Source organism: Anas platyrhynchos, chromosome 1 (genome assembly GCF_047663525.1).
Source record: "Anas platyrhynchos isolate ZD024472 breed Pekin duck chromosome 1, IASCAAS_PekinDuck_T2T, whole genome shotgun sequence".
Classification (NCBI taxonomy): Eukaryota; Metazoa; Chordata; class Aves; order Anseriformes; family Anatidae; genus Anas; species Anas platyrhynchos.
Genome location: NC_092587.1, coordinates 205,949,752 through 205,976,253, shown reverse-complemented (window position 1 = coordinate 205,976,253; position 26,502 = coordinate 205,949,752). Strand labels below are relative to the sequence as shown.

The following is a 26,502-nucleotide window of genomic DNA, read 5'->3' as shown; positions in this document are numbered from 1 at the left end:
GGGACGGGATGGGACGGGACGTGCCTTTGGGGTGCACGGGATGGGGGCAGCCGGGTTCTTTGTCCCCTTCCAGTGGCGAACAAGTGGATCCACGAGCACGGGCAGGAATTTCGGCGGCCCTGCAGCCGCGATCCCCGGGACTGAGGAGGACGTCGGGGGCTCGAGGACGCAGCTCCTGGCCTGGACGGCGTCACCGCCACCACGGGGGGGAAAAGTCACCCCGGGGGGGGGTTATCCAGGAGAAAAAGGGGGTGGCAGCGCCGGGGGGAGGATGGTTTTGCTCCCCCGCGAGCCAAAAGGGGTGAAAATAAAATTGAAGGAGATTGGAGTGGAGTTTGGGGGAGCCAGCTCGGTGTGGGATGGGGGCAAGGTTTGGCACATCCCCAGCCCGAAAGGGCCCGGCGCAGCTCCATTAACACGCCCTCAGCCCCAGATAAAAACCCTAAATGACTTTTTAATCCTAAAACGGCCCTCACTCGGAGACACGGCCTTCCTAGGGTAATCAGTAGGCTTCAGAGTGAACAAAGGGATCACGATGGCCCCGAGGAAAGCCCCGATGTCAGGTTTTACCCAAAAGAACCAGCTCAGAGGTACGAGCACAACGGGGTCGGTGCAAAGCTGCTGCCTTCCAGCCTCCCTGGCCCCCAGCCCGCCCTGGCTCGGCCCCGTTCCCCGGGGGCACCGCGGACAAGCTCCCTTTCTCCAGCCGACCGCAGCCCCGACGTGACTGGAAGGCAAAGGAGGCTCCCGGGCTCCCCAGCAGCACCTGGAGATCGGGCAGGGACCCCACAGCGCTCGCCTCGCCCTGAATTAATCCAGGGGACAGCCCCACAAAGGGCAGAGGAGGATGATAGTCGGTTTTTGGGATCGTGGTCAGCCCCCGTCCAGGAATTCCCTGACTCTTGTGGAAGAAATTAAGGAGCTGTCTCACTGCCGGGGCTCTCAGGGCTTTCTTGCAGGCACAGGAATGTGCAGAACTTCAGATATTTCAACCCCAAATCCCCGTTCTGGAGCCTGCCACGAATTCCAGACCCCAAACCTGCAGCAACCCCAGTAATGGGAAAAAAGATACCATTTATTATTTTCAGCTGTTCCCGGCCATGTGGGAGCGATCAGGCATGGAGGGGAGGGGAAAAGCAGGAGCAGGGATGGGTCAGAGGCTGCGCTGGTCCCAAAAAATCAGCTCTACACCCTAAAACAGAGGAGCTCCCAGCCGAGGCTTTGCACAAATGCTTTATTGGGAGGCGAGAGATGGACACCAAACGAGATAGCGACAGGGAAGCGACGGACAGGGACACATTTTCCTTCGGGGGGGGACAGACAGCGATGACAAGAGGGTACCGGGGAGCTACACCCGGCTGGAAATCCTCCCACGGGGCCAGCATTCCCCCAACAGAGCTCGGAGCAAAATCCCAAAGGGTTATCCTAAGGATTTGGGCTGCTTTGGGGATGCTGGAGGCATCCACACCCCAGCTAAAAGGCAATAGTGAAGGGGAGAAGGGGCAGAGCAGCTCCCTTGGGGCTGTCCTGGCCCCTGCTCACCCCAAGGGCAGCAGAATTTGTAGGATTTGAAGCCCTGCTGCCTTGGGATGGCTTCAGCAGAGCAGAAACCCAGTGGCTGTGCCCTGCAGAGACGGGAGAAGCTGGAAGGGTGAGAGCTGAAACCACACAGAGCAGGACCAGGCTGGCTTGGGGTCACCCAGCCCTTCCCCTGTGCCAAAAAAAAAAGGAAAAGCAGCTGGGATTCTCAAAACCCACTGTCTGGCTCTGGGGGAGGAAATCCAGCTGGGTTTGGGATCCTTACAGCCCTAAGGGCAGCCCGCAGCCCTCTGCACTTTCATTCTTCACCACCAGCGCTCATTTCTTCGGCGTGGCAGAGACACTGACCTCTGGTTGCAGTAAGCACCGCGATTTTTAATTGTTTTTTTCGGGAAATCTCCTCCCTGCTTTGCTCCTGAAGGCGTCTGACCAGGGTAAGCCGAGCAGCACGGCCCCAAAAACGAGGCTGGGAAGCAAGCTCCACGCAGCAGCCACCTGGAGATAAATTCCAGCCCTTCAGCCCTGAGTTTGGTCCGAGGCATCTGGCAGGATCCAGCCCGGTTCTGGCTCCGAAAAATTCACGAAATCAACCCTCCAGCAAACCACATCAGCTGCTCCTGCCAAACCCGGGGATTTTTTCCATTGTGAAAGTTTCCACCGATGCTCCCTGCAGCCGCTGGAACAAGGGCAAGGGGAGATTTGTGAGGGATGGAAAGCTCCGGCGTGGAACCCGCGTCCTTTCTGTTCAGCCTCCTGTTGTTTAGGTCTAACACCAAGAGAAAAAACGCTGAGGGCTGTGAGAAAGTGCAACGAGCTGGCAACCGAGGGTTTTTTTTCCAGATTTCCCCACTTTTAATGAGTCCGGGACACTTCTCTCCGCAGCTCCTTCTGCTGTTTGCTGCGTGGTCCTCACCCAGACACCATTTATCACTGCCTGTCGCTCCTTCCTCCCAGGAAAAAAAAAGAGAAGAAGCTGCAAGAAATCTTTCAGACAGAAGCAAACTCTCAAAAATGTTCAGCCCAGCACAGCAGGAAGGGATTCCCAGCCCTCCCACTGCTGCCATCCTGGGGTTACCTGCTCCGAGGGCAGCACCACGCCCGTCCCCAGACGGACACGATGCCAGTCCCCAAATTCTGTGACAGTCAGGACCAAGAGCTTGGCGTGGCGCATTGCCACGTTAAAAGCCTGTTGAAGTATTCATTTCTCATCCACTTCTCAGAATTAAATTTGGTGTTAATGTACGAGGAGCCCACGGCACTCACAGACAGTCGTGCCACTTCCAAGGGGTATTTCTGCAGCAAACGCATCTTTTTCTGCTCAAATGGAGGTGTTTTTTTCCCCAAATTTCTCTCAAACAATAAAAACGAGGGCAGCAGACGTGAGGAGCTGCCTCAGCAAAGTGCTCCAAGCCAGCTCCTCCAGGACACGAAGCAGGGAGGAATGCGACTTCACCCACATTGCTCACGAGTCTGACAAGACGCTTGGTTTTCTTTGCGCACACGCCGTTGTATTTTAGTCTCCAATTATTTTGAGCACCAGAGCAACGAGGAAAGGACTGGGAATTTTGCTAATCTTCAGGTCGCATCTGGAAAAGTGATATTTAACATCTCGGCTGGCGAAGCTCCATTTAATCCAGCACCAGCTAGCCCGGGGCTGGCTGTAACCCCACGGTCGCAGTGAATTTCTGCGATAATTAACACAAAAACTTACAGAGAGGAAGGCCAGGAGCCAGCAATTACTCTTCTAACAGTGCCAGTGGCCTGGGAGAGAGCAGAGCGCTCTGGAATCGGGTGTTCTTGCCTCTAATTCTGCTTTTCTTGCCCTGGTGTGCTGGGGAAGGGACACGGCGTGATGCTCACCCCCTTCTCCGTGCCCCACCTGCAGCAGGAATTCGTCGTGGCTCGCTACCCGCAGCATGCCTCAGCAAAACAGCCTTCAAAATGCTGCTTCCATCATACAGCACGGGTGGGCGACGGACACGAAGCCGACCAAAGAAGATTTCAGACGACCACCAGCAACGCAGCGAGGTCACAGCTCCAGCACGCGCCTGCTCTTCGGCTCAGGAGGGATTCTTAAAGGGAGGTGAAAGCAAATCGGACGAAATTGTCTGTGGATAATGAGCCCTGAAGAGAAAAGTTCTTGGTACAACTACTGATTTACAGGGGAACATGGGAAGCAGGCAGTGGAACGATCGAGGAAGGGACAGGGAACACGAGATCTTTCCTCCAGTACTGGGGGAACACATCACAGCCATCAGCTGCCTGCACCTCGGCGGCATCCACGTCAGCAGGATTGACTCCAAGCTCTTCCAGGATTTATCTACTGCACTTCTTGCATCTTTTTCATCCCAAAGATGCCGATCTCTGCTCAGTCATGTGTAGCAGCTACACAAAGGGAAGCATAAACACATTCCAGAGGCAGAGAGCAGCCAAATAGGCAAAGTGCCTGTTATTCAGGCTCTTTTTCCTCAGTGAGAACTCGAAAATGAATGTTAAAGCTGCGAGGCTCCGAGATGGAGTTCAGGGTCCCCCCTCACCTTTTTGTTTCCCAGTCCTGGCTAAATTGGCACAGGAAAGTAGCATCAGGCTCCTGCCACAGCTTAACCCTTAAGGCTGACACCGGTGAGAGGAGACTCGAGCTCCCGACGAAGCCAATTCCTCCTCTGCTTTAGAGAGAAACATTTTATGTGTAAAAAAAACAAACCTAAGGGGCACTTCAAAGAAATTTAGACGATTCCATGGAGAAATCCCGAAGCCTCTGGATAACGCTGCAATGGCCTCGGTGGATCTGGGCTGCCAAACAGCCCCTTTGCAGTTGGGGCCAAGAAAGGAAGGATGGAGCTGGGCGCGATCGACTACTTGGGATTTCAGGAGGTTTTTCCTTGCGGCAGCAGAGAGGAGCCCACTTCCGAGGGTCTGAAGAGCTTTTCACGGTCTTCAAGACGAGCTGCTTCCCAGCAAGGAAGTCCCGAAGCGCTTACACATTCTGGAGAACTAGTTCTAAGGGACGAATCTCACACCAACTTCTCACTGCTGCTGAACCGGAGAGATGAAGAGATATGGAATACATCACAGTGGCCTCTGGTGCAGTTTATTTACAACATGACTCAGTGCTGGAGAACACCAGGGTATTAACAAGCAGGAAACACGCTAGGAGGGAAAAAAGGAGAGTGGGGAAAAACAAAAAAAAAAGGTTACACGTTAAAAAAGGTGTTCCCTGAAGATATTTGGCTCTGTGATGCTCTAATTTAGTAGATTAACCCGAGTAAAACACAGCCAAAAGGAGCCTAACGTGTAAAATCAGCACTGATAAACTCAGCAATAACTTGTAAGCTACGCAATAGTGAGAAGCACAAAACCTTAACATGTTGCTGTCGGTGGCTAGCAAGCCACCTCACTTCCTCCAACACCATTTCCTTTCATTGAATTTAAAATATGCAGTGCACAGCCCTACGTTTCTACTGCTTCACCCCTAAAAGCAAAAGATAAAGAGGAAAAATATCATTCAGCAATACCTGTTTGGTGTTGCCAGTCCTGCAGCATTAATACATTTTGAAGCTTAGAGCTTCTGTTGAAGAATTAAAATAAACAAATAAAATTTAAATAAATAAATAAATAAATAAATAAAATTAAAATAAATAAAAGCAGGAAGATTTTTCTGGACTGCTCTCTGAAACCTGAAGGATGATCTCAGAGCAGATTATTACCTTCTGTGAGCGTGGCCCGAGCACTGGTTTAATGATTCCCTTTATGATATTGTAGCTAGGACTTTAGGAGCTTTCCAAGCAACCTTATCAGTCAAAACTCGCTCGTGGCTGCATGGCTAATGCCAGAGGGCTGGTTTGTAGTTCATCATGATAAGAAAAGACAGGAGGTAATTATCAGAAGCCTGCAAAGCGGAGCAGGCAGCTTTACCTGCCTCGCCTCACCAGCATTTCCTGGCCAAAGCAGCGTGGTACAAGCTGCTTCCAGGGCACGGGGCCTTGATTATTTACATAAAAACCTGTTTACTCTGAATCCCACAAAGTTTGCAGTTCTGCCTTCTGGCAGGTTATAAAGAAAGGAATCAGCTGGGTAAGATCTGCCTCCCTCCTTCCCTCCAAGGAAGGAGGTTTCATTAACACAAGTGAACACCCGAAAAGTTGTCAGGGAACACAGACACCAAATAATTCCTGGCTGTGATTCAACGCTGTTTGTTTACATGTGGTTTCAGCATTATGCTGAAACTCCGAGCTGCCTCCCACACCGAAAGCCACAAGCACACAGGAGGAGCAAGAGCTCTGCCCGAGGACTTGCACAGCCTTGTATAGCACAGAACCTCACCACTGGAATCCACCGATGGGCTCTGTAAACCTGTGACGGATCAGGAACGTCGCAACAGCTTCAGCAACCTAAAGGAGGGAAGGAAAAACCAGTCAGGATTCACAATGATGCAAAGCCAAGAAGAAATCCAGGCAGTTCTCACAGGCTGCAGCAGTTCCAATTACAGCCCATGGCTGTAGGACCCTCCTGCTCCTTTAAAACTAAGAGCTCTGTATCACAGGCTCATGTCTAAAAGGAGATGCGTGCTTCCACACTTCTACTTTAAAACTGATCACACAATGAAGAAGTGATAAAATTTTCACCACCTTTCTGTAATTCTAAAATAAAACAAAAAAAAATCACATAAAAGAAAACAACCCCTTAAGTTTAACACTTAAAAAAAGTCAGGTGACATCATGACATTATTCCTATGAAGGATAAATCAGTGTCCTGACTCTATTAATACCACTTAGAAGCTATATTAAAAAAGAGCAACTATTTAGATGAAAATACCGATTTCACATTGGTAAAGAGAAGCACTGACAGACTGAGTTTGGTATTCACAGCGGTCAGCGTCGAACAAGCTTTAAAACCAGCTCAGTTTCCGACCACAGGCTGCCCTGGCTGTGCCACATTCCTGCTGCTGTCAGGACAGGAATTTCAGCGTCACAGAAGCAGCCCTGCTCTGTCAGGCTGCACGCTGCTTCAGCAACATTTGGTTCCTATTTGGAAAATCTGAGCCGCCCCAACTCAGCCAAACAGAGCGACTCCAACAGCTAGGACGAGTGGAAAGCTTCGTGAGGGGAGACAGGAGGTTAAAAGTGATCCACGCCCCATGTGGGAACAGTTAGTTCCATCACCACCAGCCTGACAGTTAGAGCTACGACCTAGCCAAGCTCTGCATCTCATCTAACATCAGGCTTTCCAGCTAGCTTAAGAAATCTGGTTAAATCCAAGCTGTTTTGCAAAAAAACACAGTTATGGGATCATGCCCAGAAGGTTCTTGCAGTATAAATCCCTGTTCCATAGTAAGCAGAAGCCCCTTTTTGTATTTAGGCTGTGAAGAGCACGATGCGAGCAGCTTCACCCCCCAGAGGAGCTCACCTTGTCTGGAGCATCTTCATGGACTGCGTGGCCGCACTGTGGCAGGACTTGCATCTGGAACTTCCCTGCAGACCAAGAGAGTTAGCGTTGGAGATGCTTTTTAAGTGGCCCTGATTTCTAACAGCAATGGTTTAGGCAAGTAATTCTCGTGCGTACAGGAAACAGGCACTGAAACCTCAAAAGGGCTGCGAATTTAGGAACTCTTATTAGGATCTCACATTCTTTACGACCTCGCTATGTCATCTGGTGAAGGAGGAGCAGGGAAGGCAGAGTCTAAGGGAAATTATACGATCTGCACAGCAGCCAGTTTCAACAAAATGCAAGAACTCAATGCCAAATTCATCTTCCCCTGGCATAACTAGAGCAGGTTCCCAGGAGATAAAACAAAGCCAAACTTCTCAGAGGTTCTCGACACAGGTTAGACTAACCTTTCACAGTTCAAACTGTTATCAGATCTACCCTAATTTATCCTGTTGCCCAATACTACTTTTCAGAATCAATCAACACGGAAATCTATGAAAACTGGGACCAGAAGAACAAAAAAAAATTACATTAATGGGGATGCTGCTAGAAACACTGGGAAACCAGACAGTTTTGGGTGGTCCCAAGTCTTCTAAGCTGGGAGCATCAAGAATCTCACTAGAAAGGCAAAAAAAAAAAAAAAAAAAGATAAAACTTATTAAAAAGAAAGCCTCAGAGAACACATTCGCCAGAAGTGTGGCAGACCCATTGGTGGAAACATCAAACACTAGACTGAACAAAAAGGATGGTTAAAGCCCTCTGTGGCTTCTAATTCAACCTTTCCCTTCTCGAATTCTCCACTTTTCCCACAATCACACAGCTAAGGAATATTTTGGGATTCACAAAGTCTTTCATGCCCATTTGTTTTGGTACAATCTGTGCCTGGTAAGAGGCCGTTCCAGCTCTTGTTCGTGTACCCATAGCAACAAGCTATCATCCCAAAGGAGCATTCCAGTAAGGATATTAAATATTTACCTTGCATCTGTCCAATTGTTAGATCTTTATCCAGCCTGTCAACACCTACAATCAAATAAACAGATGTATTGGAGAAGAGCCAGGGAGAACACGGCTGTCTAAGCAGATCTTTACTGGGCGTTTTTTGAAAGAGACATTTGGCATAAAAAAAAGTGAACCAAACATCAGCTTTGACATTCGCTAGGGTGTTTCACTGCTGCACCTTAAGAGAGTAAAGTGACAGGACAGAATCCCAGCCAAAACTGTAAGAACTCATCCTTTCTATAACTTAAAAGGATGTTTGTCTTGGTTATGCATTGTATTTGCTACCATGACACAAAAAGGGCCCACAGCTGGCTGTAGAATATCCATAATTTAACTTTCAGGTGAAAATTCATGTAGGAAAATACTGTATTAGCAGAAGCTATCTTGATACTAGAGGCTCTGAACTGATTCCAGATCTGCACAGTTCAAATGGACTCGTTTCTGTTTCATGACACGTAGAAAAGCCAGGGTGGAGGAAACAGGTCCACTGTTCTCAGACAAAACCATTAGCCAAATGCTGATCTTGTTTTCTAAAATACAAGCGGGACACCACTGAAGTGAGGCACTGCTGAATTTAAACAAGACACTTACCAGCTAAAAGCAAAAGCTTTGGAGTTGGACAGCTTAGGAAGAGGTTAGATAACCCCCTGAACCAGCCATCCCAGTACTTTTCTGTTTTCGCCAGTTCAATTCGCCACGTGTATAAGTGCTCCTTCTTTGTCTGCAGGGAGGAAGGAGAGAGCTCTGCATTAGTGATCAGTGAAACAGCTGAAGTGAAGCTCAGTGTCACCTGGAAACGCATCTAAAAAATACTGGCTCCCTCTGGTGGATTACACACTGCCAGCAGGCAGCTCTTGCTCCTTATTTCCTCTCCAAATCACAACCAAAGTACACAAAAAGGGAGCAAGAAAGTCAGCAGGAGCTACACCTACAGATTAAGAGAAGACTGCAGCTTTCAGGGCAGTCAATTTTTTATTTTTCACTGGCACAAATAGCTCATGCACTGTCTGTGCCTTCAGATTTGCCTCTCAACAAGAGTTAGGTGACACAGAAATACAAGGGGCTAAGCAGGTTGCAATGATTTTCCGTAAGGAATTTACATTCTTAGGTTGCAACTGAGCAAAAATACCATGAAGGCTCAGAAAAGAGCAGTCCTCATTCACTACTTAAGCCCTGTTTCAGATAATAAGCACTAAATCTGAGAGCATCCGAGGAAAGAAAACCAAACACACACTTCTAAGTGACAACCCAGGATGGAATCAGTGGAATGAGACCAAGAAGAAAAACAAGAGTCCTGATATAAGTTTTCCACTGAAATTGCTCTCATTTATATAATTTCTGTATTTTATATGTATATATATTTATATCCAAATACATTTATATTTGGATAACCATTGGCTACTTTTCTTGCAGGGGAATATCATGCAAACACAAGCTGAAACACAGCAAGAAACTCCCCACCTCTGTGTCATCTTCCTTCTTCCTTTTGTTGACAGAGCCACCCCCTTCATCATCCTCTTCCTCCTCCTCCTCCTCTTCAATAATGCCCTCCACTATGGCTTTAGGACATTCAGGACTAGCAGCTCCCTCGCACCTGTGAAAATAAAGCCAGGAACTGATTCTCCTTCCAAAACAAACAAAAAAGCGCATGTTTTAAACCTGAAGTGGTAAGAAATTTCTCAAACACTGGCTGAGAAAAATGCCCCCACCAGTTTAAAAATAGCTGTGGATGAAAGACAGTCACTAAGTGCCTCTGCAGCACGTGTGTCCCTGTGCAAATAGAAATGCAAACAGCTATTTAAAAAGGGACAGAAGTGGTCAAACAAGCAACAGCAGCTCTTTTCAACAGGGTATTAAAAACCTTTGTAAAAGGTTCCAGGTATGTCACGGATTACTGACCCAAGTGCTATGGCTATGATTTGTTGCTGCTGTGGGTATCAAGTGGGATCAAACTAAAACAAGAAATTTATTTTGGTAGAAAATAAGTTCAAGAGCATTTATGCTCTGCAGGGATGGTATTGCAAAACAGATAGGAAGACTTTAAGAGCTTTTAGGAAAAAAAAAATATCAAAAAGCAACTTACTGTTTGACTTGACCGACCATAGAAACTCTAGCAGATTCAAGATTTCTTATTTGTCCACTTTTAACACTAGAAAAAAAAAGTGAAGAAAGGCAGAAACAGTTACTAAATGCATCAGTGACTAGCAAGCCCAGAAACAGAAGCAAAACCAGGTAATTTTACCCAAACCACGTGGCTCCCAGCAGGTCCCCAGGGCCTTTCCTGCACCTCTCCTTGCTGCACCCCATGAGGTTCCTCCCAGCCCACCTCACCCTCCTGCCCAGGGCCCTCTGGAGAATCTGCTACTCCCCCTATTTTGTACAGCTGGAGAAGTGAGAGTGAAAGGAGGCAAACTGACAAGTCACAAAGTTTGTGCCTATCAGGAGTCGAGCAAAAATGGCAAGAGATTTTGAGTCTGCATAAGCTGGCACCTTACCTCCACTCGATTGCATTCTCAAGCGACTTGAACGTTTTGGGACGACTCCGTAAGAAGTTCTGCATGCTGTTCAATGCATCCATGGCCGTACCTAAAACCAAATGCTTTCACTTTATGGCGTGTAGTGGAATAATTTACATAGAACTGGCTACGAGGGAGTGCCATCAGAGAGAGCTGGGGCTCAAAAGGGATTTAATGCACAGTTAAGGGAAATATAGCTTAGTGTTCCTAAGCCTCCAGCTGTACCTGCTCCTCCAGCAGAGAATTAATATTAGGGCATTCAGAGAGGAGGAAAAAGCATTAAGCACACGTCAGCACCATGTATTAAATAAAAAAGCAGCCTTCCTCTGAGCTAGCACCAAAGTATTACAACCAAATGACGACAAGAGCAAACAGAGATCCCATCTGGGAGAAGTAAAAGGAGGGATCCCCACTGCAAGGACTACTTTACGTGGGTAATTTCTGTTAGGAGAATGGAATTAGCATAGGTTTGTGGGTAAAACCTCCTGTGTTCAGGGATTTGGGGAGAAGAGAAAAAGAAAAAGCCATACTGAGGGTATTCAGGCTTACCTTCCACAACGTCTATCATGCACAGCCCCAGTAAGCTCGGCACCAAGTTGGCGACCGCCGTGTGCACCGCAATGGCACCCCCCATGCTGTGCCCAATGAGCATGATGGGGGGAGGGAGGTCCCCGTACAGGGCTTCAACCACGTTTCCAACATCTCTGCCAAATGAAGATAAAAACATGGTCAGCAAATTTATGTTCATACGTTTCTGAGACTGTTCTGGAGCAGGGCAGGAGGATGTAAAGATCTAAGACAGACGTCTGGCTCCAAATCATCTCTGCACGCTTATTTAACCCAAAGATTGTTGGGACAAGTTTATTCCCTTTCAGTTTCATTAAGGCACCAATACAGGAAATCTTTTAAGCCAATACTTTACTGAACAAGTGTGTCATTTCCCTTTTTATAAACATGTGTTTGTTGTTTTTTTTTTTTTTAAATGCCTTAAGCAAACATTTTACATTAGGTGGTGGGAGTTTTAAATAAAAGGTGAGAAAAGCATCACACGGAAAAGCATGGAAGCGTAGACTACAAAATTCACAGTTCTGAAAGGAGAAACCTTCTGCAATTAAATAGAAAAAAATAACCAAGCCCTACCAACCAAGGCAAAGAGGCACTGAACACAAGCAAAGACTGACTCTCTCGGGAGCACAGATACTAAAAGGCAAGCAGAGGTTTCCCCTTCTCTTTCGTAAGGCTCCTACTTTAAACTGAAGCTGTCACTGCAGTATGTGAATTTTGGCTTGCACAATTCACAAAAAAAACCATAAAACAACAACATGGCTGAAGACTGAAACCTACTGAAGCTCACAGTATTTTAAGACAGCCTCGAAGATGCCAAAATTGTCTTTGCAATTCAGAGGAACTGAAGACCTGAGCAGCACTGCATCTAGTAAACAGAAAGTGAGTCGAAAGAAAAGCCAGCTTGTTTGTTCTGTCAAGGAGAAAACGATGGGAGGATTTAATAAAAGATGAAAACTAGCTGTAATTTAAGGCTCCCGTTTAAAGGCTAATGAGGAATAACTTTCGAGATCATTGCTAAGAGGAGAACGAGGTTTAAAAACAAAAGGCAACTTGTTTTCCCCCAGAGCAGTGCTGCTGCAGATTGCAAACTCCCAATTATTTCATACAGCACCTCCTCGGACGCTGAGGGATCAGGACCTGACAAGCTGTAAGCAGCAGCAATAAGGTATACAATGGGAGTCAGGATACATTTCACACATGGCCTCCCCACAACAAATCCAGCAGATTTGTTCATGGGAAGGTTACAAAGTCCTTCGTGCTTTAATTGCAGTCATAGGAAAGAGCCTCTTTGCGTTAAACGTGGACACAATGGGATGTACTTAGCTATTTGCTGCTCACGCAGCTTGGCCAGAAGAGGATTTGCATCCCAAAACGGGTCATGAGAATTTGTAAAAACAACTCCCTTGGTGCTAGAGCCTCAATTCTTGACCCACACTTTACGGATGCTGCTGGCCCAAGGCACGTGCAGTTTAAACACTCACTGAAAGAGCAGGAGAACGACCAAACTGGTGTTTTCAAGGTAAAATGCCCAAATTTTGCCTGGGGAAAGCTTCCTCCCTTCTATTCGGAAACCTCTGGCAAGTGTCATTGAGTGCTACAGGTGTAGTGTTTACAATGAAGTCACTGATCTGTAATTTGGGTTTAAAACTGATGGGACCTAGAGAACAAGTCCACTTTGGAATACGACTCGGCTGACAAAGCTGATAATTTATTCCAAATTAATTTTAAAACTGTCCTAAAATGGAAGGAAAATAAGTGATAGCTGCCAGAATCACGTGAAATGAAACCATTCTTCCAGCTCCCTTGAATGAAGGTTGTGTGCCCTCTGGAAGTGCAATCAATAAATAAAAATAGATGTGTGAAAAGTGAAATACTGAGGGGAGCGCATAAAGCTTCCTTACTTGGACATCGTCTCTGCAGACAGGTCTTCAGGATTCCTAACTTTTGTTTCTCCTGAAAGAACAAAAAAAGCAAAATTCACTGAAGCTGAAAACCTTCAGACCCCTGAGGACTTTGAGCAGAAAATGTACAAATCTTTTGGGCACAGTTATGAACAAAGAGCCCACTTCAGTTATCATGAATAATTAAGAAACCCAGAATTAATAAAAACATTTGGCACTTTATCACATTATAGCTTAGGGGTAGGAAACACTCCCTGTGGCTGTTCCCTATTAGAAAAGTATCTTAAAACTGAACACCACACCTTGTTTCTACCAGGAAAAAACACTTTTAGGTTATCAAAATATAGAGGAGGGGGGTGAGGCCAACAGGTAGGAAGGAACAAGTCCACCACTGCCCTAAATAAAGGCACAGGGAGTCTCAGCTGCTGACACATGGGGTCAGGTGGCTGCAGAGCTCTACAAACCCAAACTTTCCCATCCCTGCCTTGGAATAAAAATAAGGATGCCTTAAGGATGATTTCTCAGCCATTTTGGGAGGGATTTGTTACATCTCCTTTAAAAAAAAGGGAGCATGCAATGCGCTTCTGGGATTTTAAATCATACTTACCATGGCCCCGGAGATCTAAAGCCACAATCCTACACTGAATCCTGCTAATGATTGCAGACTGCAAGAAGGGACAAAGACAAGATCATTTGCAAAGCCACACACCTCACCTACAAAAGGTTTAGCAACATTAAGCACCCACTGAAAGGACAGCAAAGGCTAGGACTAACAAAACCCTCCGCTGTCAACAAAGGGGCTGAACCTGGAGGTTCAGGTCCCACAAATGCTATTCCATTTAATCTATCCATAATTAACCAAAGCTCCATCCTTTCTACCATTGTTCACGTCATCTCCAAGGACGTTTATTTCATTGTGTGTTAAGATATTACGTGTGTTTCCTACCGAATCAGGAATTCTAGCTCTGTAGCACCTCTGAACAGCAGCAGTGGGATTACAGATGCTGAAGCAATGCCCCCCCCTTTCCCCAAACCCAACGTGTTCCAAAATTAGCCTCGGCTACACAGCAGACATGAAGATGAAGCAGCTGCTTCGCAGCACAGATTCAATTTGCTCTTAAAGAATGGAATTTTACAGGAAAGCTGGAACATACAAAATTGATTAGCCCAAAGAGGTTGGGAGGGAACAAGCGAGGAATCTTTTTAAAGTAAGGCAAGGCTGCCATAGGATGATGCCTCTATTTGTCCCTGACAGCTCAATTTGCACAAGTTATTTCAGGCATCACAGTGATTAACCAGCTCTCTCTGCTGAAAGGAAGACTTGTGTTAAGGAATCATTGATGATTTAAATAATGACCCCGCAGGGTTGGGAGAATTTGTTGAGGGACTGTTAATAAACCACCTACGTAAAAGCTTAAAAGCTGAAAGCTTACCTGTTCTCATATTTGGGTTGTTCAGTTATTTAAATCCTTAGTGACTGAGGCACTTGCTTCCCCAACAACCTCTGAATCCACAAGTTAATATTTTAGACCCCAAAGTCACCCTGAAACCTCATTTTGCAAGGTGCTTATGCACCCGAGCAATAGTTTACCGAGTCAGATGAACAGATGACTGCTAAAAAATCAACCCACTGTCACCAGAGAGCAAGGAAAGAGGGTCGTCAGCGTGATGTGACAGAATGGGAAACCTTCCAGTACTCTGAGTTTTAGCCAAACAGAAATAGTTTGGGCAAGAAAAGCACAGGCACATCATCCAGGCATTTAGCAGGCCAATAAAGAGAAGAAAGCAGCACCCCTCCCTCTGCAGGCTATTATTAGATGGCTGCACTCAGTGCTTCCCAACTGGAGAGATTCTTCTTTTGCTGTTGTTTCTGGTTGGTTTTGCCATAGTTTGTTTGGCATTTTAAAGATTAAGCTCTGGTTCATTTATCTTGACTATTAGAACAAGTCCAGAGGAGGCCACAAAGATGCTGGGGAAGAGGATGCCCCTGCCAGGGCCTGCAGGGGGGGCAGGAAAGCTGGGGAGGGACTCTTGGTCAGGGCTGGGGGGCCAGGACGAGGGGCAGCGGCTGGAGCCTGGCAGGGGGGAGGCTTTGGGAAGAAATTGGGAAGAAATTCTGCCCTCTGAGGGCGCTGAGGGCCTGGCCCAGGCTGCCCAGAGGAGCTGGGGGTGCCCCAGCCCTGGCAGTGCCCAAGGCCAGGCTGGGGGAGGGCTGGTGGCCCTGACCAGGGCAGGGGGTGGAATTAGGTGGGCTTTAGGGTCCCTTCCAACCCAATCCATTCTCTGATTCCAGGTCTGCTTGGCACAAACCTGCTTTTCAAAGCATGCACAAGCAGTAATTTAACACCAGCCGTGCAAAGGCACGAGCTAATTGGGGCAGTGGCTCTCTCCAGATGCGCAGGCAGGTGCAAGGCACAAATTGATGCAAATCTTCTGTGTTATCTTTGTTAGCTGCCAGCAAAAAAAGCCAGGAACTGTGAAGTACAGTTTAGAGCGGGTCCAGAGGAGGGCCCCAAAGATGCTCAGAGGGCTGGAGCACCTCTTCTATGAAGAAAACCTGAGAGAGCTGGTGCTGTTCAGCCTGGAGAAGGCTCAGGGTGATCTTAGTGCAGCTTTTCAGTACTTAAAGGGGGCTTATCAAAAATACAAGCACCAAATTTCCAAATTTTTGCTTGAGCAGACAAGAAAAGGACATTCCAAACAGAAATGGCTTTAAACTAAAAGAGGCGAGACTTAGATTAGATGTTAGGAGGAAATTCTACACTCTTCACTTCCAGTCCCTGGATTATAAAAGGTCCCAACTAGAAATCAAGAGCTGCAAGTGGTTTTTCTTTACCTGCAATCGTTTGAATTTTTTTTTCCTTAGCTCTGGAGTTTTTGTTTATTTTTAAACACCTTTTAAGTGTTAACACTTAATGAAGTGCTGTGTGGAAGTTTTGGCCACTGCTGTATAATTAAAGCCTAGAAGATAAGCCTTTACCTATTTAATACTTATACTTAAATAACTTGAGTCAGGTACATACCAGGAGATTATAAGACACAGCTTTCTGAATTCATTGTCCTCATGCTTAACACAGCTGAACAATCAGCTGCCTCCCGTGCTTAGAGGACCACATCAGCATGCATATATACCTGTAAAAGTCAGCAGCTTACTTACAGTAAACACAGCCCAGGAAAGAGCAGAATGGCCTCCACCGTGTAGGAGCAGTAAGACAGGTCCCTCCGAGCCACTTTTGTAAATTCGAAAAGTGTATGAACAGTTAAGGACATTTCAGAGAGTTATTTGAAGTCACTTTGCTGAATGTATTCTGGAGTCTGCAATAGCCAACGGGGTTTTGTTTCCACCCTTGTGTACACGAGGCCTCATTTCTTCCTCTGAGCAATGGGTATATGCGAGGATAAAACAAGCTAAGTTCTGTACAGGTTAAGAGTTCTTTTCCTATTGTCCACATCTTCTCTATAACCTACACATCTCCTGCCAGCAACCTTTCTCTTCCTTGTGCAGCAGAGAATTGAGCTGAGAGAAAAACAAACCATTACCAGCGAGCGCTATGGAGCGGGTAGTTTTGATTTGGCACATTTTCCTGTTAGATCCAAGAAAAAAACGTCAGGTAAGCCAGTAAAAAAGATTCTTAGGGCAGTCTAACTATCTGGAATATGTACTGGTAAAGAAGATCCAGCTGATGTCTTCTTACTGCATTTATTTAGACACAGAAAAAAATCAGTTGAACTATCACTAAAAGCACGGGGGAAGGCACAGATCTGGGAGTCGTGAGATCCGCATTTAGTGCCCCAAACTGTGACCAAGAGATCAGCCAAGTCGCTCCACCTCCTTCTGCTGTTCTTCCTCTGTTCTTAGGGTGCACAAAAGTGCCCCCCTAAATCTCACCACGCTAGCTGAGGTTACTCACCAAGCTGTTCCTCGTGGTTCTGCTAAATACTGGAGTGCCCTTAAGATTTCTGTGTGTCACCTACCCGAACAGGTCCATTATCCTTTTTATTATTTATAAAGCTTCAGGGGTGTGTGCAGCACTGCACAAGGAACGCAGACAAGGTGCACATCATGACAGATTCCTAACATCAGTTGGCACAATTAATGAGAACACAAAATAATGACAAGGCGAATAAAACAAGGGAGAGAATTTTGCTCATTTTAAATTAACAAATGCAGGGAAGTAATTATCACTGATATTGGGGCTGAAAGAACTTGGAAATTTGGTTTTCTTAACGGCCTCCAGCAAGCTGGGATATGCATGCTTAAAATCTAAGCAACTATTAAGTTACAGGGTTGTGTTATTTAACCACAGAAAAACATTTTCATTTTGCAGCTAGCTCAGAAGATGTGGAAGTACCTCTCAAAACACTTTTTGTCAGAGCTGGTGGGTACAGATAACCAGTGAATGGCACACCCAAAGCCAACTGATGGTCTTTGCCTCAAACTGAGCCTGTTAAAGAGGATTACAGACATCAGCTGCACTGATCGGTAACTGGAAGACCTGCAAAAAGGAGTGTGCTTGAAGAGAAGCATAAAAGCAGCATGAATATTTGTGAAGCGGGCAGAAATCCTGGAGATAAATTGTTAAAACCTGGTGTGATGCAGCCAGAAGTCTCCCTGCTGGCACCACCACCTCCAGCTGGGCCAGAGGGAGAAGCCCCCCCAGCTGCACAGCAGCTAGTGGGCTTGGATTTGGGGTGCAACAAGTAGCAACCCACACTTTTTGGGGGTGCACACGACTGTGCTTGTGTGTTTGTGCACGTGTAAGGGAACAGAACTTCCTGGAACAGTTGTAGAGGGCCTCGGGAAGTTTGTAGTGTTTATTAACGTGTAGATATTCAGTGCTGGGGCCTGGTTTTGGACCACTGATGCTGATTCTGAACACTGACTGCCAGTTAACTACCTGTTAATAAATAAATAATAATAAACATACATGCATAAACAAAGGAAGATGAGAAGAAATACGTGGAAAAGATTAAAAGAACCCCAATAAACTCAGAGACAGGACACTGCCCCCAGTCGTTACGGAAATCTCAACCTGGAAAAAAGGATATATCCTTGCCGGTTTCGTTTTCTACCACAACATCCTCCATAGACTCAAAGTACTGGCTCCAAAGCACCGGGGAGAAATCACGCTTTCTTCCAGGGCTGCAAGAAAAAAAAAAGGATATTTTGGTAAAGTCTTTCATTTAAATTGGCACGCAGGGGTCACGGCATCCACTGAAGAGAATACACCTGTGTTACAGAACAGTGTAGAATTAGAAGAAAATGATAAGTAAGTGAAATTCTTATAATATTAGTGAATTTATAGTCAGTAAGGAAATCTCTCTCTTGTTTTCCTAATTGTTGTTCCTGTTGAGATCACAAAAATGCACAAGAAAACTAACAGAGACACAGTGAGAACGCTTTCCTCATAAAGTGATGCCAGGGAAGACTGAACAATGGTCACTGAGACTACACAAGACCTAAATCAAGGGAAAATAAAAAAAGAACAGGGCAATGTAGAGATTTTGTCCCCCTACAACCTCCCAGTTTGCAACAACCCGCAGCTCACAGCCTTCAGAGTCAGAGGTGCCTTTGTTTGTCACGGTCCTTCTCTAGCCCCTGCTGCTGACACGACTGGGAGCACTTCAGTGCCTGGAGCACAGGAAGCCATCCCGAATTTATGACTCAGCCCGTGAATCATCATCAAAATAATAATCAAAGCAGCACGTCCCTCTCAGAAGTCACCTTGACACTGCATGCTGTTGGTTACTGCCAGTCTGGTGAGGATATAAAAAATTAAGCACCTGATTAAAGACAAAATGAGTACTTGCCATGAGAGAGTGCAAGAGTGCAACACTTTCCTAGAAATCCCCTCTGATCCCTTCCAAAAATATCACTCTAAGTGAAACTGCCCCAAAAGCAGGATTTTTTCAAGAAACTTGTATTTTAAATTAAGGACTGTAATGACAGGACCACGTAACAGATGCTGACAGCTCTGCCTTGGAAGCACGGGCTTCCAGGCTTCGCTTTGCTCCAGGCTTTGCACTTTTTCCCCGGTTAATTTAAGCCAGGTTCCTTTTTCTATCAGATCGTGTGCCAAATGTAGATGAAAGAGCACTGCACCAGCCCAAAAATCATGCTGGTGGACACCAGGGGTGTGCTGTGTTAAAATCAACTGGGGATGAATGATTTGGGGACGGGGGCTGCCCCACCTGCACCAGGGATGTCAGCAAAACCAAGCACCACCCCGCTTTGTGCCCTACCTGGGGGATTTCCTCCTTCCTTGTGGCATTTTCCTGCCCCTGCTCTGCAGGCAAAGGGAATAACATCAAGGAGAGGTGCTGCCTCCTCCAGTAACACCCCCAGAACGCCAGCTGGTATTCCTCACCCGCAGGCTCACCCCCTCGCTGTACAGCTTGTTGACGAGCACATCACGAAACTGCTGCAAGGAGCACGCCTGAAATTAGCACCACGGATCTGGCGCCCCGAGAACACAATCCCCCTGAATTACGGGGTGAGCACAGCCCTATTCCGCAGACATCAGGGCTCTCAGAGGTGCCCCGATGAATGGGTTTGTCATTTTCTGGTTCCATCAGCTCGATTCAAACCCGGCACCACGCAGGATGAGTAACAGCAGCGCAGAAATCCGCTGCCTTCCTGCTCCTCGGCTTCTGGGGGAGGCGATCAGCACGAATATGGAAATCAGGCCCGGGCGTGGGGGGCAAGAGACCTTCACAGAAGAAAATCTCCTCTGCTGAAGGAGGTTTCCCCTCAATTCCTGGCTTCCTAAGGAAATGAAGGAACAGACAAAGCGGCTTTTTAGTTCTGTCGAAGTAAAACTCCGATTTCCCCCTGGTATTTCTAGAAAATGAAACAGAAAACAACCGCCCCCTGAACGCTCCAAATTCGCTTCTGTGGGTTCCCAGACTCCGGTGGTGTTCTTGTCGAGCTTCAGTTAAATACAACGAGATGTCACACACCTCCACGAAGCCAGAAAACATTCATCTCTGCCTCAGCTTCACCTCATTCTTCGATGAGCTTACAAATCACCTGGTTCTTTCAAAGAACGCCGTAGCTCAGGAGGAACAGAGCAAGAGAACAGAGATGAAAAGTTGCTGTAGTATCAGGAAGAACCAAGCACGGGTGTCCAGGTGTTCAAGGAGAGGCCACATTTGATAAAATATCACCAAGATGCCAAAAATCGAGGGTTAATTGGGGAACCTGCTGACTTGCCATTTCTTGAACTTGCTGTGCTGGAGCGAGCGGCCCACGTCTTGGGTAATTCCTCCTCTCCTAGGATGAGCAGTTAATGACAACAAATTCCATCATGATTTTAAAATGCTGCATTTCAGACCTTTCTAAAACATGTCGCTGCTGAGTTCAGGTTTGATTGTCCCAAAGAGATCCGTGTGATTTATAGATATCACCACCTACCCGGCTGCAACTTCCCAAATAATTCACAGAGCTGCTGAACTGCAGGAACTCCCTGCAAACTCCCCTTTTGTTGTGAGATCTGAAGGTTTGAGGGTGGTTTTTCCTGCCCAGAACGGAAACAGTTTTCCAGGAAAAAAAAAAAACAAACAGAAAAACAAGGGCAGAAACCAGAGTCTTGTTTTAATATCTCCAAGCCCATTTCTGGTAGCAGAAATCCAACACGAGGTCTACTGCTAAAGCTCTGGAAGGTCCCCAGACCTCCTCCTGCTGAAGTTCTCCTGCAGGAGGCAGTCAGATGCTAATACCAAGATAAAACCCCAAAGGATAACTCACGGGTTGCAAGAGGAGCCCATGAAATCAGAGCTGAGCCACTCCCTGGGACCTTGCCACTCCGCTTCTTGTCCTGTTGTTGAATTTTTGGTGTTAGTAAATGCTTCAAATTCAACTTAATAAGAGTTAACACCTCCAGAGAAAACATTAGGGGTTGTGTCAGAGAGATGAAGTGTCTGGGACCGATACATCCTGGAACTCCTGCTTGCAGGGGAACTACAGCAGAAAGCAAAAAGGACCTGGGAGTCAAAAACTGTTGTCACCTCTGATGCAACTCCATGCAGACTGATTTAAAATCACAATACTTCCCTCCAAATAACACTGGGGAAAATGCAAGGGGCCTCGGATTTAATCCCGAACCCCAAATAGGGTAAAAATAGCCGTGGAGTTTTCCAAGAGACAGCTGGTGACTGCAGGAGACTGGGCAAAGGCTCATTCAAAATTAAAAAAAAGGCAGTGCAGAGCTACCTGAGCCTGATTTTGTCTCGTCTCAAAAGAATTGGTACCTTCCATTCATTCTTCTTCTAGAACTGTTTTTTTTTTAGGGCTACATCGCCACACACCACGTCAGAAGCAAGCCCAACAAGCAGCAGCTGCAGTTCTGCACCTTGCTATGCCGCAGCAGCACTTTGCCGACCAAATATTTAAGCTGTCAGAACTAATTACTGCTTTTTAAAGCATCCGGCAGACCAAAACAGAAGCGGCTCCACCACAATTGGTTTCCGAGAACGAGCCTTAGACTCGAAGCCAGGCAGCCACCACACGGACCTGGAATCCTAAAACAAGTTCTGGGCAGGCTCTGCAGCTGGTTTTGGTCTCCTGTGCGGTCTGCCAGGGCACCAGGAGCTCACGTTTCCCCAAATTCCTCACCAATCTGCACTGGGTTCTTCCTTCAGCTATTAAAAAAAAAAATAAATAAGAGTTGTATCAAGCAGGGAGAAGCAGTTTTAGAAATTAATTCCCTTTTCTGTTGACCTCGACTCCGTATTTAGGACTACGAAAGCAGTAACAGAACACAGATACTTAACCCCTGCAGTATATTTGAACCTGAGCAAAATAAATTAAATATAAGCTATTTAGGAACTGCCATGGCTGACAAGTTGTATTTTAAGAAAAAAAGATCTAAAAATTGGCAAGAACAGCATGGTAAGTTCTGCATAGAGCACTGAATACATGAAGTGTTTATTTAAAAAAATCAGGAGAAAAAAAATGATTAAAAAAGGGAGAAACTAGTCACAATCATGATCAAATTAAGCAGATCGGATTCAATCAAGGCCTTCCAGCTAATTAAAAGATCCCGGAGAACACGCATCATTTTCATTCCCATGCTGGAAAACAGCAGCACGCTCTTTGTTTCCAAATCTCATTTGGATGCTCAGCTCTGATTAAGCTGGGTCTGGAAGGAAGCTAATGAAGAACTCACAATTAAGCTGGGCTTAGAAGGAAGCTAATGAAGAACTTGGAGTAAGATGCACATGCAGAAGCTGTTCCAGCTGTCAGAAGCTGCTTCTGGGGGGTCTCGACCCCTCACCAGTGGTTTTATAAGCTCTGTTTTGTCAATCTAAGTTGGATTTTGTTTCCTTTTCAAGCACACAACTCAAGACCTCAAGATACGAAGGCAATTAGGGAGATTTGCTCCTTGAAATAAGCAGGATCTAAAAAAGGAACGTGAGCTACTCTCACTGAGGTGCTTTTTGTGCACTGCCCTAGTGAAAGAGAAGCACCACCTCCCTCCCCACAGCCGAACAATGCAGCCAGAGCGCTTAAAAGAGGAATATATCAGGGCAGCAGCTCACGTGAAGCTGGGAGGGGGCTGGAATTTAGAGGAGAGGAGGCAGAAATCGAGGCAGCGTGCTGCGAGATGCAAAAAAATCCAAGCGTGCACCTCGTACAGCTGCAGGACCCGTCTGAATTCTGTCCCCGCAGCCATTTCAGCTGCCCAGAGCCGTGGTTTTGCTGGAATTTTCACGTCGGCGTTGCACACAAAGGGAGGATTCGGTCTCCTTACTGCCTCGCCGTGCCCCTTTGCATCTTCCCGTGCATCATTTCCCGATATACAACGGGAAGAGAGGAGGAGCCTGCAGGGACAAGCAGAGCTTGCGGAGGAGCAAAGCTTCAGCCAGCCCCACGTGGGCACAGCTCAGCTGTTTCAGCCTCTTGGACGACCTGGATGAGACCTCCCAGGAGAGAAACACAAGGAAAATGGCAAAAAAAATAATAATACAACGGATGATGTTTTATCTCACACTATAAATATTAATCTTAACAGGGCACGACAAAAAGGCTGTGAGGATTTATTGTGGCTAAGAAGTCCTCAGCACTTCTTCAGCAAACCTTTAATCCCAGAGGAAGCTGGAAAATGATGGTTTTCTGAAGGAAGCATCCTGCCTACCTCTGTAATTTGCCCTTCAAACTGGGGGTGGCTGGTGCCTGAGATACCTCGGTGTTGCAGTAAATTTATGTGCCCGAAGCAATCTCACCTGCTCCACCCTCTGCTCCTTTCCACTTGCCCTCAGCCACCCCATGGAGCCACGTTAACACTGCCTGCCTGGCTGGTAAAAGAGAAAAATTTGAAAGTTAGGGTTAGAATTAAGTAAAAAAGGGAATTAGGGGAAAAAAAAGAGAACCCAAAACTCCAATCTGAAGCCTGGGGTATTTGAAGCAAAGCGAATCTGCAGGAAAACCAGCTTGCCAGTGCTGCTGGGTGTTAAGTGAAAACAAACACCAATGGCCCTGCTTCCACGTTAAAAAATTCAGAGCCCAGGAACAAAATGGATTTATGAACACGAGATGATAAAAAGATCAAACAAATCTTCTTCTAATCCTAATTCTTTTTGTTCCCCACAGAAGTTTGAATTTTACAGGACTATTTTGGCGTACCCTGTGGTATTTGCCTGGGCTCTAAGCTGCACAAAGCTTTTCCAATGCCTAAAGTTACGTAGAAATACTTCACACAGATGCGGGCAGCCACACAGCAGAACTGCAGAAGACAACCTGAGCAGAGAGGTTATCTGCCTAGGACGTCCAAAACACATTTAAAAGCCGTGCCAGATCTGCTTTGCTCTGCTGTAACAACCCCAAAGCCCTCCTCGGCACAGCAGTTTCGCCTCACCGCTGCTCTCCTCTGCCTGTTGTGCTTTTTTTCACCTCCTTTTCCTGTTTCAACTTCAAATATCGCCGTGCGAGGCTGTTCTTGTGGCAGGTGTGTGGTGCCTGCCCACCGGGACGCCATCCGTAAAGGGATTTACTCGAGGATACAAAGGCACTCTGCAGCTCCAAGAGGACTACAAAATATTCCCTGCTGCTTCAAAGGGGAATTTTTGATGCTCATCCCAACACCACGCTTCGTGTCAACGTTTCTGGAAGCATTTGAACGGGAAAAGAGAGGTTGATAACAGCATAAAACAACAGAAAAATGAGTTCCCTGCATCATCACTTCCCGCTCAAACACAGAGCACTCAAAAACCCTCCGAAGATGAGGAAGAATTACATGAATTACTGTATGGGATTGCTGCTAAGCAGCACTCCACCTGCCTAAATAGCACCGAGGTGTGACACTCCCCACAGACACGAGCACAAAAACTGCTCAGCTGTGCTTTGTTCGTTTCCCTGCCACCAGGGAGTAAAGCAACAAGCATCAGGGGTGCAGCGTCAGCACCTCATTAAGCTGATGCCTTAACGGCCTTTTCTGTGTTTCCTACCCAAAATGATCAGGAGCCCGGATTTCCAGAAGCAGCACCGACGTGGAAAACACATCCCACGGCACAGCGACGTTTTGCTGAAGAAGCCACTCGTTTAGAAGAATAAAAAGCAGCCTGGATCTGCCAGCTCACCCATCCCGAGGTCCTGCAGCAGCCAGCAGATCGCCTGACGGGGCAGGAAAATTAATTTTTGACTTCTTGTCCTTACCGCGGAGGCACCTGGCAGGAGCTGACAGCAAGACAAACCGGGAACTGATTTTCCTCCTGGTGAAAGCCACCTTAACACCAGCGTGGGAAGCAGTTCTATTTATTAACGAAGTACGAATGCTTAATTGAACAGGCGGTGAGACGTGGCGTCTATTTATAGTGCCATCGCTGCTTTAAGGGAAGAATTAGGGTGCTGGCGAGGTTTACAACCCACGAAACCACTACAAAATGCTTCGAAAACTTCACAAAATAACCATAGAAGGTGAGACTGAGCTCGGCAGGATAAAAAGAGGAAGAAATAAGAACCATTTCTTCACCTAAACCAGAGAAATTCTCTGCTTAGTCCCATTTTAAAGGCAGCCATAAGGAGTAAATAAGATATTTAGCATTAAATCTAGCCTTGTGGGCACCAGGTCGCCTTCAGCAGGCTCCTCTGGAGCACGAGACCCTCCTCAACACCAGCGGGGGAACTTTTTGTTCAGTGACCCGTGCACATCTCCACCAGACAGAACAACAGCAGGAATCAGAGCCCTTCTACACGGCTTTAAAATAATCCAAATTAAAAGAAGAGAGCATTTAGTGAGCATTTGAGGCTCAGAGTCTGACTCCTAATTAAAGAGCAAAGCTTTTGCCAAGGCTGCCCTTGCCCAGCCGGTCCCTGACAGCTCCCGTCCACGCAGCCAGACGCCAGCCAATCTTCTCTGACTCTTCCAGAAGACGTTTTCACTCCTGCTTGGAAGATTTCGCATCTTTTTTACTGTGTTGCACTGTCCCAGCTGAAATATTGCCATCACCTGAAGCACCGACTCGCCCTCCGCACAGCTTCACGCAAGCCGGGTAAAGCAGCAGGTACAAGGGAGTTATTACAAGGCTATTTTTGCACTTTTTCCCTTAAAAAGGAGGCAGGCCTAAGAAGACCGGGGTGTGCTCTGGCTCTCTTAAGTCCCAGCTCCCATAAGAAGCCCCCTCAGCACAGAGGTGCCTGGAGAAGCTTGCTCAAGGCTTCCCTGGGGAGGATCTGGACAGGAACAGGGCTGGGGGCTTGTTGGGCTCCCACCCCACCTCATCACTCACCTTCCTTCCGTGGACACCCACCTCTGGGGGGCTGCAGCCCCCCCAGGCACACCCACACACAAAAAGATCTCTCCTCCACCAGTCTCTCAGCAGCAGACACCCCCAAACCCCCAAGGTACACCCCGAACACCCCTACAATCCTTCTCAAAGCTCACCCAAGCCCCTCAGCACACACCCCAGGCCCCTCAAACCCCCTAAAGCACACCCAAACCTCTCCTAAAGCTCCCCAAAAGCTTCATCAAAGCATCCCTCAAAGCAGACTTGAAGACCCCTCAAATCATCCCCCAAGCCCCCCAAAACACCCCAAACCTCTGAAAGCACATCCTAAGCCGCCCCAAAGCAACCCCACAACCCCAGAACACCCCCAACACCCCCCAAAACACCCTAACCCCCCTGAAAACACCTCCTGAGCCCCCACAAAGCCCCCCCAAACCCAAACGAGCACAGACAGCTCCCAAAACCAACCCCATCAGGCCAGGAGGCCCTCACCTTACCCAAAAATGCGAGATGTCACCGCTCCCACCCCAAATCTCCTCAAACCCCCCTCAGATCCTCTCAGCCCCCCCCCCAAACCCCCATAGGCCCCCACCAGCCCCTCCATCGCCCCCTCAGCACCCCCCCCATCGCACCCCCGCCCCCCAAAACTGCCCCCCATCACCCCCCCGTACCCCATGCGCATTTTGGAGCCGGCCTGGCCGCCGCCGGGCAGCGGGGGCCGCGGCGGGAGGCGGCCGAGGTGCAGCTGCTTCTCCAGGGCCGACATGGCCGCCAGCACGGCCCAGCCCCGCCGCCCCGCCGTCCCCCTTCAGCCCCCGCCGGAAGCTCCT

The 26,502-nt window shown here is 47.2% G+C and overlaps 2 protein-coding genes and 1 long non-coding RNA gene across 5 annotated transcripts in view; 1 reads left to right on the top strand and 2 right to left on the bottom strand.

Moving 5' to 3' along the window:
* The window catches only part of P4HA3 (prolyl 4-hydroxylase subunit alpha 3), a 9,942-nt gene extending 5,700 nt beyond the window's left edge, over window positions 1–4,242 (top strand). The window contains exon 13 of the mRNA XM_027462143.3: window positions 74–4,242. Within this exon, the coding sequence (XP_027317944.2) occupies window positions 74–144 (71 nt within the window). The 3' untranslated portion in view covers window positions 145–4,242. The remainder of the gene's footprint in view (window positions 1–73) is intronic.
* On the bottom strand, window positions 1,218–26,502 carry PPME1 (protein phosphatase methylesterase 1). Of its 3 annotated transcripts, none has more exons than XR_011806603.1 (15): window positions 26,344–26,502; window positions 17,999–18,092; window positions 16,107–16,199; window positions 13,557–13,614; window positions 12,950–13,001; window positions 11,031–11,185; window positions 10,461–10,551; window positions 10,049–10,114; window positions 9,427–9,559; window positions 8,557–8,686; window positions 7,942–7,986; window positions 6,946–7,010; window positions 5,863–5,930; window positions 5,055–5,107; window positions 1,218–4,689 (listed from the first exon to the last, which is right to left on the bottom strand). XR_011806603.1 is itself a non-coding variant. In XM_038178496.2 (14 exons), the coding sequence occupies exons 1-14, from the start codon at window positions 26,436–26,438 to the stop codon at window positions 4,671–4,673; spliced, it is 1,164 nt and encodes a 387-aa protein (XP_038034424.1). In that variant the 5' UTR covers window positions 26,439–26,502; the 3' UTR covers window positions 1,218–4,670. The 3 variants fall into 3 exon arrangements, 1 of the variants encoding a protein (XP_038034424.1); XR_011806602.1 differs by lacking the exon at window positions 5,055–5,107 and having other exon boundaries at window positions 1,218–3,125; window positions 3,251–4,689; XM_038178496.2 differs by lacking the exon at window positions 5,055–5,107.
* LOC140001392 (uncharacterized) lies at window positions 19,453–26,003 on the bottom strand. The gene is made up of 3 exons (XR_011806605.1): window positions 22,117–26,003; window positions 21,462–21,589; window positions 19,453–20,766 (listed from the first exon to the last, which is right to left on the bottom strand). It is a non-coding gene; the product is annotated as an uncharacterized lncRNA (long non-coding RNA).